Below are 11328 nucleotides of genomic sequence, written 5' to 3'. Positions count from 1 at the left end.
GAAATGAGTACAGGGTAAGTTGGAGAATATTGGTCTTCTCTTTATATGATATGAATATTATATAAAACATGCTTTGGGTTCAGGTTACTGCAGAACAAGTAGTGAATGAGCACCGGTGGATTCCCGTTACAGCAGAGTGTCTTGTAAAGTCGGTTTGTTGATCCCTTTAAAAGTAGCACAATGTATCATTTCATTCACACCTCTGAAATAAATCCGGCTTCATACTCACCTACACAAACATCCCAGGCCCCATCTTCAGCTCTCAGCCTTGACCTTATACTTGAGACAGATCTGATGATCTCCTCTGCAAAGAATTCAGCCCTGGCAGAGTGAAAGAAGAACTTCAATAAAACAGAATATTTTTTAATTGGGCCAATGAATAAAATTAGCAGCACGTCTGGATCAGTGGAGCACATGGCAATATTATAGTTCACATATTTATGACCTCTTTATTTACAATAAAAACACATTGCAACCTAGACTGCAGGGTGCAAGGTTCCAGGGTCATTGTGGGTTTTTTATGTGATTAGAGACTGCAGAGTTTTTCTAATAGATGTACAATGACAAATAATCAACAAAGCAGTGGTGGATGTAGCCAACAGTGGGCTCCTGTGCAAAACTAACTTGGGGCCTCTATTGGCTGACAATATTACAAGCATTGTGATTGCTCAAAGTGAACCTGTCACAGGGTACAGTATGATTAAAATAACTGATCACAACTTTTGGTTTTTGGGCAGTGCTGGAATAAACAAAAGGCAACCCAGGCATTCTGCTGGGTAACTGGGGGCCCTCTCAGTGAATAAAGTATGAGTTGTCTATTTACATTTGTCCATCTTTAGAGCATTTTTAGAGCATTATCTTTAGAGAGTTTTATACCATGAGTTAATGGGTTGCATTTCAATACATGGGCATATGAGGTGCATTGAATTGGTGTTTTGGGTGCTACTAAAATGAAACGGCACTGCAACACGATAGTGCAGGATATGCGACAATGTGTATTGTGCTATCTTTAGCATTACCATGATGCATTGCAGAGGTGTGAATGGGCCATAAACAAGCTAAAAGCTGCAACAGTGTCGGGTCCAGTCACCAGTCTGGATCCTCTGGAATCCCCAGGTCCAGTGGTTGGCGTAGCCAACAGTGGGTGAATGTGCCGAACTGGCTTAGGGCCACCCTGCGGAACTGAACTTGTTAAGGGTCTAGGGCCACACTGTGCTCCTCCCTAGGTCCGCCTCTTCCCAGGACTGCTACCAGCCTGTTTAGGATTAGGAGGCATTGGTGAATGTTCAGTCAAAGCTTGGCCTGACCATGGAAGCTCTCAGAGCTGCTAAAATACCTCCCACTTTAGGGGGATCCCTGAAACACCAAACAGCTTCTAAATTTTAATAACTTCTAAATTTTAATATTATGGGCTGTACCCCACTCACATACGTTGGGACAAATATGCCACCCCACCATGAAAAATACTCCTCCCCCACCTTTCCAGACCTCCCCTCCCCCCAAAGCACTGACAGCTTTCCCTTTTCCCCTCACATCACTGATCCTCAATCTGTTCAGCTGCAACAACTGCCCAATGCCAGCAATCAACACTTCCGGTAGTCTGGGGCCCCCAGAGGAAGAGAAAAGCAGGGCCCCGCAGAAAGTACAGCTTTTCCTAGCAGCAGGGGTCACCATAAGGCATAAAAATTAATCTGGGGGCAAATGACTGGGCCCACCAGAGGTTCTTTTCAGTCCCCTTGGGGGCCACTCTGACCCAGAATATGCTAACAGTCATCTCATTAATATAATTTTATTGAGCTGCAAATGAAGTTGATGCCAGCGAAGGGTTAAATCTCTCTACAGCTGAACTCATATTTGGGGGCTGTTTTGCCTTTGTCCATTCATTTCTGAAGTTTGCACAGCTCTGTTACACCACACAGCCCTAGACAGAGAAGAAGAGCTGATTTTTTTTTTTTTTTTGCTGCAGGTATTTTCTTTACCCTGAACTCCTATTTGTCCAAAGCACTACAGGACAATTTCCTATGCTGGAAAGCTGAGAACAATGGTAGGGATTTGGCAGATTTACAATAGGCAACTGAGCAGGGCTGACACCAAGTCTTGATATTTTAGTCTACAAAAATGAATGTGGTTTGTCTAAATAAGAGGACAGCTCTGGGCACATTTCTGGAAAATTAATTAGTGTTTTACTGTCTTTAAATTAAAGTTCTTGGTTGACAAAATCAGCCTCTGCTGCAGCCTCTACCCTTGTGACTTGCTACTATAAAGTTACAATCTTCAGTCTAATCACTGGGGGGACTGAGGAAATGTCCTTCCTGCCTGCAGCAGACTGATGTCATCAGTTTACCCTAGGCCGAGTCACCTAAATGGAGCTTAGGGACAGATTTTTGATTACAAAGCCTGTTATTCAGGTGTTATCAGATCAGCAGATCCAGCCAGGGAAGCAGGTGGGCCAGTGCATTGCATGACCCCAATATTGGGCAGGCTCTTTGTATGCTTAGACTGGAAGAGGGAGGGGCAGCATGACAGCTCACATATGCATTTGATCTTTGGCAAAGCTGTGAAAATTTTAGGAGTGGATGGACAGAAATACACAACATTTATCACTGCTATATGCATAAACCCTGCAGGTAGCAGTTGGCTGGATTGAAGCAGTAAATCAATTTTTTTGTTCTAAATTGCAGCCTATAGTCCGGAATAAACTTTTTAGATGTACAGATCTACTCTACCTGTCAATATGACACAGCAAGCATACAACAATATGAAAGTCACATCATAAATTACTTTAAGAACAGTCCACACACTGCCATATCACCATATGAACACATGGTGGCGCTGTGTGACAGTCATGGGAAGATTCCAAGATACCAAGGTAATGTGAGAAGGAAATCTTGAGAAGTTTGCTCTGTGATGTAAGAGAGGACCAATCAGCAACTCATAAACTGCCAAATTTATAGCTACGAAAAAAACGCTTAACATGATAACCTGAGAAAAGGCGATTTCCCATCCGGCACAGAAAATTCAATGGTGCCAGGGGCTGATGACTAATATCTAATAGCTGATTTCAGAAGGCAATTTAATATTATTAAACTCTATTTATTTAGCGCCAACATATAATGCAGTGCTATATAATAAATTGGGGTTGCAGATGACAAACCCTAATAATAGACATGACATTGACACAGGAGAAGAGAACACTGACCAACAGAGCTTACAATCTAAGGGTTTATTATACCCTTATTATTATTATTATAAATACACAATATTTGTAATTGGGTAGGCTTTTATTGCAGAAGGGACATTCATCACAATTTCTTGAAAAAAAATGAAAAAGGGTTATTTTAGTTCCTGTTTACGTGGAAATTATAGGGGGCAGTTACTGCCAAAAGATATAAAGTATATTTGTCAGACTCTCTGCTCTCTGCACACTATGTTGTATATTATTTACTCCATCGGCCTGCACTGTAAACATTATGATGTATGTTACATACTTTGACCCCTAGTCTTTATATTATACATTATGTCATTCCTGACTCCTGCACTCAATGTTGTATATTATATACTCCATTACGCTGGACTGTAAACATTATGACGTGTGTAACATACTCTGACCCCTAGGCTTTATATTATATTTTATGTCATTCCTGACCTCTGAACCCTCCACACTATGTTGTATATTATTTACTACATTGGCCTGCACTGTAACCATGCTGTGTGTTACTCTTACCCCTAGGCTTTAAAAAATACACTATGATGTTTCCAACCCCTGCACACTTGTTGTATATTACATATGCACATTTTGTATATTACATATGCCTGTACTGTAAACATTATGTTGTGTTATATTCTCTGACCTTATATACATTATATACTTATATACATTATATACAAAATATTAATGTACCATCTGACAGGCAGCAGCCAATAAAATACCTGCTAATCCTGTAACTATAACACACAATGAATAAATGTGTAAAGTTAGATCCCTGGTTACTGATAGGCAGCAGAACTTTCATCTTTTGGATGCCTGTTTAGGCTATAAGTGAAACAGCTGCAGCTGAGAGCTCACCAGGGGAGGCATGTGCTATTCTTAGTCTCCGCAATATATATATATCTATAGCCAGGCAAGTGGGACAAAGTTGTTGAATTGGCATGAGCAAAATTTGCTCTGAACAATGCTATTGCCTTGGTTGTTGTGAACACTTCTGATGCTAAAACCTCAACAGGAGAGGATTGGGCACTTTTGGTTTAGGGGGTACAAAAAAGAAATGCCCCTTTCATAGACCAGACAGAGTCCTATGGGCATAGGAAGGTGTATTACACAGAGAGTGCCATGATGCCGCAATGATTGATTGGTAGCGTTTCTGCTCAGATTTAAATCAATTGAAAAATCAGCTTGAACATTCGTCATTTAGTTCTGTTGGAACCAAACAAACATATTTGTTCCAGTTAACTTCAGTAAGCCTGAACAACGTAAATAGCAGGAAGCCACCTTTTGAGTACATTAATTAGGCTCACAAGACCATAGGGAAGACTTGGGAGGGTTTTTGCTCTGGTATACAGCAGTGAGAGTTCCTACTGACCTCTAGTACTGCCCCTGGCAAGCATCAACCAATGGGAAAACCCTGCCTACTGTATACTGTGGCAACAAGTTTGCAAATCACTTGCAACTTAGGTGAATAGTGGCTTGCAAGCTTTCATCAATGGAATACTGTGGTCATTGTTTCTTTTGACTGGTGGTCATCAGGGTAAAGAACCATGCTAGTTATAAGGGGCTTCACAAGCACATTGTGGAAGCAGCTGCCTGCTCTGTCGATTTAACAGGCACACAGTTTATTAGCAGTTGGTAGGTTAACTTATTGCCTGTGAACATCATAATCACAAATAAAGACAAAATATATTACAGTTTTATTTCTTCTGCACTATTTGCAACTTCTGACATTTGTCCACATCTCAGACCTGCAAAGAAATTAGATGGTGGAAGACTCCTAGAGTAGAAAGTAGGTCAGTCCTCCTATGTATTCCAGCCTATGTAATGGTGGGTATATGCCAGCTGCCCACTCATTGGGAAGATGCACTCTACCAAGTTAGAATTTTTATTATTATTATTAATATTAAACAGGATTTATATAGGGCCAACATATTACACAGCGCTGTACATTAAATAGGGGTTGCAAATGACAGACTAGTATAGACAGTGATACAGGAGGAGAGGACCCTGCCCCAAAGAGCTAAAATTTTTGCAATAAAGCTTCAAAATTCCACAACCAGAACAGACCAGAGATGAAGCACAGTGACCTTAAGCTATGTTATTTCTCTCCTAGGATAATATCAAATGGCTGCTGTACCAAAGGTTTATAAAAGGGAAGGATAGGGTTTGCCATGGCCAATAATATTAGAAATGTATATATTGAAAATTCAATTATATAGCTGCATATGTCAAGCAAAACAAAGACCAACTCTTGTCCTTGGTAAGCTACTGTACTTAATTTGATCATTTCATAGTGTACATTACCAATAATATTATTATTTCCTATTGCAGTTTAAACCATGCAGCTCAGAAAGGGCCATGATTGGAATGGAAACTTTTTTCAGCAAGCTTACACTCAGTAAGGGAATTTTTGTTTTCCAAAATCTTTGTCCTACCTAACATCATTTTGCTTTTAGTTTAGTTCTGCTTTGACCAATCATATAAACATATTAAACCCAGAACTCCTTATTTACCACTTATTTTCAGACACTGAAGCAAATTAAATGGTGCGTAGAGCCAACATTGCTAATTTGGTCTTGGCTTTATGTTTGGCTGTAGTGCATGTGCTAGGCAATGTACAGGCAGACATGACAATATGTAGTACATAAGCATGACCAGGGTAGTGCGGATCCCCTGCCCAGTTCCACTTCCTTTCCCCCCCTTTTTTCCATTTATATTTCTACCATCCTTAGTCTGTTTGCCTTTTTCCCCACCCCCCACCCCCTTCCGCTTGCCAACCTTCCGTATATAAGACACCACTCCAATTTTGGATTTAAATTTTGGCTGGCACGCAGCCGATTTATTTAACATTAATTCACATAAATTTGCATAATTAACCAACAATAATTAACTTTTAGGCAAACATAACTTAATGCACCTTAATTAACATAAATAACAAACATAGCATGAATTTTAACATGTTACCATGAATATAATAAATATAAATAACCAAATAAATAACCAAATAAATAACATTGCAATAACTCTAACTTTAAACTCCATTATTAACCCCTTAACTTTCAAATTAACCCCCTCTTGTTATTTTCTTCTTATTACCAGGCTGCAGGTCCTGAAAGGTAAAGCCCGCCCAGTTGCAATATTCACAACTCACCATGACCACAGCTAAGGCCCCTAGGCCCACCTTGCCTCAGGGGCTCCACTCCAACATCTTAAAGGGGCACTCCACCACCCGGGATGCTCCTTCACCACCAACTTACCACGGGCACTTACCTTCCCCCCCGACCCCAACCGCCTACTAAACCTCAAAGTCAAGGGAGGGAGGGTGGGAATTTTCTTCTTGTAAAAACTGTGACGGCCTCTGACACAGTCCCCTTTTATCTATACAACATCCCCACCCCTTTTAATATTCATCCTCTCCTCTTTCTTCTCCTCCCTTTGCATCTTTCAAACTCTCCCAATCCTCCACTTCGCTGCCAACTCCCCCCCCCTCCCCTTGTTCTTTTCCCTGGGCAGCCCCTTACACCCCTGTCATGAGGCCCTGCTCTTAATGCTGGGGGCCTCTCTTGAGCAACACATTCTTCTGCCCAGTCCTGGAGGGTTCTTAGCTATGCTAACATGAAGTGTGAATTTAACTGACAGGTAAATGATATAAAATTAAATGTACATGCTATGGTTTTATAAATCAATGCCCAATTGTTCTTTGTTTCAGCTGACAAAATACTTCATAATACGCCTTAGTTATCACTAACACAGTTTTGATGAGCTGACATCCATATTTTGCAGACAGTTTTGAGATAAAGTGGGCGCAGTTGGCTGTGTTGCCAACCATAATAAATTAATAGACAGTCTGTAAAAAAGTTAAGAATATTTAAGCCTGTCCATAAAGAGTGATAAAATTATCCATATAAGTGTTGTTTTTCCTGCAGCCATTCACAAAGCGTTTATCTGATGTAAATTGGATGCAGAATGTATGATTTATTTAATCATAATGTCTAAATGTCGTTGTGTTCTTTACATGCCACCGCACTCTACAACACAATGCCAGCTTGGCTGATCATCACATTGGTTACGCACCATAGTTACATGTGACTACATTTTATCTACGTTTTACTAAAAGGTTACCGATAAAGAGTGACAGCCACTGTGGTCAGTCGAGTGTTGTTAACGTTAGAAAATAATGTCCCATCTGTCATTTTCCATGCAGATGTCTGTGGAAAAAGGTAAATGTGGGTTGGCATCTCTGTCTGGCAGTGTCTGACATATAGAAATACATGCCCAAAGACTGCCGGTGTCTGGAACAGATTACATGAATATATCCCTCATACATTACAATCACACACATATGTTTCTAAGCTGTTCACCTTATGTCTCCTTGCATGAAGCAGATGCCGCTTTGACGCTCCGATGAAGGGCGGGCTGGACATGAAATGGGTCAGTTCATTGCATGCAGATTCAATACATAATTTTTTAATTAGCTAACAATAAAAATGACATTTTGATGGACTTCATTTTTTAGCCTCCATAAAGTGAACTCAAAAATGGAAGGACTTGCTAAATTAAATGGAACATTTGGAGTTGTTAATCATAATTATGCAGAACATGGAACAACAAACCTTTTCTTCCAGCAAAGTAGCATTTCTTACACCTAGGTTCCTCCAAACCCTTCTCTGGGCAAATATAACCTCAAGCCTACCTACCATGCCTACCTCGCACTCTCTTTAACATTTCCTATATGCCATTTAGTTTTTATTACCTGGTAAATAAAGATATGTTCATCTAAATCTACTGTCCAGGTTCCTTGCTATTACCACTTCTGCAGGACCACTCATCCACTGATGCACATGTGCCCATGCAGGAGGGTCCATATTTGTCCCATCTTGTTTATGTCATTGTTGCTGCATCTTCTTCTGCATTAACAAAGGAGCCAAATGCTGGACAGACAATAAGAAGCATCCAGTCATGAAAGCAGTGAAGAGTGTCCCTTAAGAAGTACATCACTAGCAAACAGAATCATCATACAACTGTGTCTTTGGATCATTATAGATATGATTTAGAGGTGAAGTAATTTCAATTCTGTTCATTGGTCTCCTTGCTGGAGGGCAAGTTGTACCTGAGGACCTGCAGTGCAAGGATTTCCCTGCTTCTGTCTTATTCATTCTGTGCATCTTTGCTTCCTCCACTTATTGATAAAAAAGTCAGCAATCATCAAATCACTGGTCCCCAGGAAGAATAAGCTTTGTCTTTCTAAGAGGGCAACTGCAGATACACAATGCAGAACAATATGAACCATAATTTGTATATGATTGGGGTCTAAGTTTTATCGTGTCTTGACCAAAATAACATGTAATACCAATGTACTCAATGGAACTTTATGACACTATGGGTTTTATTTACTAAAACAGTTTGGGCTGTTCACTTAGCAAAGTGATTTATAAGTCTTTAAGGGATGATTCACTTAGATTTGTGAATAAGGTGGAGCTCTGCTGACTTTAGACATCCAGGCATTTGCATGCCAAAATCAGTCCTTGCTGACCCTTCCCACCAGCGATATATAGATAGATAGATAGATAGATAGATAGATAGGTATCAGTCTCCTGCTTCTGCATTCACTGGCCATTCTCTGGTAAGGGGAGGAACAAGACCTATAATGGTACTGACCAACACCAGAGAAAAATCAAGTCTCCTGTTTTGCCAGGCAGGCTGTTCCATATGGCAGAACTGTGTACATCTCAGAACTGGACAGAAACACAAGTCCTGGTAAAATAGCTTTCATGGATGTATTTCACTTTCAAAATGCATTTTGATGCATTTTTTGGGTCAAAGTTTCATTAAGTGCTGAACAGACTGGCAAATAAGAGTGATGACACCAATAGCAGGCCTCGTATTCTTTCAGTCTTTTGTGTTTATTAAAAATGTATTTAAGTCCAAAATGTTAATGTTTCCCCATTCACACTATTGCATTGTGGTAATGTACAAATGTTGCATTCTGAACACTAACATGGTCTCAGAAGTAGGCCCGCATGTTTTTTTGGGGGCAGGTTCTTTATTACAAAAGGGACAGGTTCATCTTAAACAAATTCACTCCTTTGTTTGCAATCTTTACTATGATCTACTCTGCTGCACATGCCCAGTTAAGTGTACGATGCTGATATAGCAGGCTGCTGGGAATGAATAAACTCCTATTTGCATGCGTGGGAGTTCCGTTGTTCTGATCTGGCCAAATAGGAAGGCTGAATATCCAAACTGGTAAGAGGACAGGGTGAAGATCCCAACCCCAGAGAAGGGAATTGATTAAAATAATTGTGAACAGGCAAGAACATTTTTTCTTTAGAGACATAGCCTGTCCCGTCTACAATAAAAAGACATAGCCTGTCCCGTTTGCAATAAAAAGACATAGCCTGTCCCTTCTAAAATAGACATAGCCTATCCCTTTTGCAATAAAAAGGCATAGCCTGACCCTTCTGCAATAATGAAACATAGCCTGTCCCTTCTGCAATAATGAGACATAGCCTGTCTCTTCTGCAATAAAGTGACATAGGCTGCCCCTTCAGCAATAAGGAGACATTGCCTGTCCCTTCTGCCTCACCACAAATATTTTATTTTTATCTTAAGATATAGAAGGGATGAGGGGGTAATTCTTTCCTATTTGGTTATGGGTATGTCCCCATTGGAACCATTGCCAATGGCCAGCAGGGCAAATAGTGAAGAGGCAGACAGGTTAATAGACAGCAATAAAAACCTAACAGTGGTTCTAATTTTTCCCTAAAGTATTCAAAAGTAAAAAAAAAGGTACTTGATTTGATATTAGAAGTTACTCGAGAAGTTGCGGGTAAAGTATGCTTGCTCGTTTTAAAAGCATTGAAGAATCCCTTAGGCGTTCAAAAAGATTAAAGATCAACATTTGACACTATATGTGCTTAGATTGTACATGTCCTGGCACCTGCTGCTCTGATCCTCAGTGTGTAGGACCAGCTCCTGTCATCTGAATATGGTAAGTTCCTGGCCAGTTTCTATTCTTTGCACAAGTAGATGAGCGCTGGGAGGGTGGACAGTGGACAGAGGAGGGAGGAAGATGAAGAGTGAAGGGGATGGAAAGCTTCAGCCAAGTTATGTCACATATCAGGAGGGGAGGCAGCTGTCAGTGCCACTTTTGGAAGGGTAGGGAAAAGAAGGAGGAGGGGTGGGTGACAGGAGGGTTGGGGGCTAACTTCAGTGTTTAGCAGGTCTGCAGGGTCTCTTTTGCAGGACAGAGTGAAGAGAAGAGGGAGACGTAGAGGGGGCTCAGACCTAGGGGCAAGGTCTTCCACCATCACAGGCCTCACCTCGAAGGACAAGTGCATGGATAATAGGGGACCATTCCCTATCAAGAGTTTGGAATTGCATTTGTAAGGAATTTGATTGTCCCTTTTACCACCCGGGGCTGGTGCCCCCTCCTTCATGTCTCTCTCTTTCTGGCACCCTCCACGTTACCATCGCCTTTACAATTAAATTATTACTAGCTGCACCCAGGGCACTCTGGACTTCTAGACTTGCTTGGATTCTGCTTTATAATTATTTAACCTTATAGCTTGAAGTAGGATTGACATTCACCATGCAACGTGCCCAAGTGATGAAGAACTTAAGTGCCAATGGGAACGGGTCTCCCAGCCCCCAGACACGATCATTTACCAAGAACTTTGGAACTCCACCAAGCCCCAGTTTGCCCCTGAAACACCAAAAAGTCACACCGGAGCATGACCAGTTGCAGCCCTGCCCTCCTCAATTTCTGCGCAAGCTTAAGAACGCAGCCATTGGCACGGGCTGTGACATCCGCCTAAAGGTGGCAGTGTCAGGAAACCCAGTGCCAACGCTGAACTGGTACAAAAACAAGAAGCCCCTTGACCCCAGAGCAGAGGAATACGGGACACTTTGCATTAGGGACAGCAAGATGGAGGATGCTGGGGTTTACACTTGCGTGGCACAGAATGCAATGGGAGAGGCTGTGACCAGCGCTGTGCTTGCCATCATTGATTTAGAAGGTAAGAACAATTCAACTGTTTTATACATTATATTGAGTCCTTAAGATACTGTAACTTTATGCACCTCTTATGTAAGTAAAGCTCAATTTGTATTTAAGTCTT

The 11328-nt window shown here is 41.1% G+C and overlaps 1 protein-coding gene across 2 annotated transcripts in view; it reads left to right on the top strand.

The window, feature by feature from the left end:
* The first annotated feature begins 10488 nt into the window (after positions 1-10488).
* Positions 10489-11328, top strand: part of SPEG (striated muscle enriched protein kinase) — a 165175-nt gene continuing 164335 nt past the window's right edge. The window contains exon 1 of one of the 2 annotated variants that reach the window (XM_072418030.1): positions 10489-11226. In XM_072418030.1, the coding sequence (XP_072274131.1) occupies positions 10800-11226 (427 nt within the window). In that variant the 5' untranslated portion in view covers positions 10489-10799. The remainder of the gene's footprint in view (positions 11227-11328) is intronic. The other variant, XM_072418031.1, reaches the window with a different exon arrangement.

Source organism: Pyxicephalus adspersus, chromosome 7 (genome assembly GCF_032062135.1).
Source record: "Pyxicephalus adspersus chromosome 7, UCB_Pads_2.0, whole genome shotgun sequence".
NCBI lineage: Eukaryota > Metazoa > Chordata > Amphibia > Anura > Pyxicephalidae > Pyxicephalus > Pyxicephalus adspersus.
This window is presented reverse-complemented; position numbering and strand designations above follow the sequence as displayed.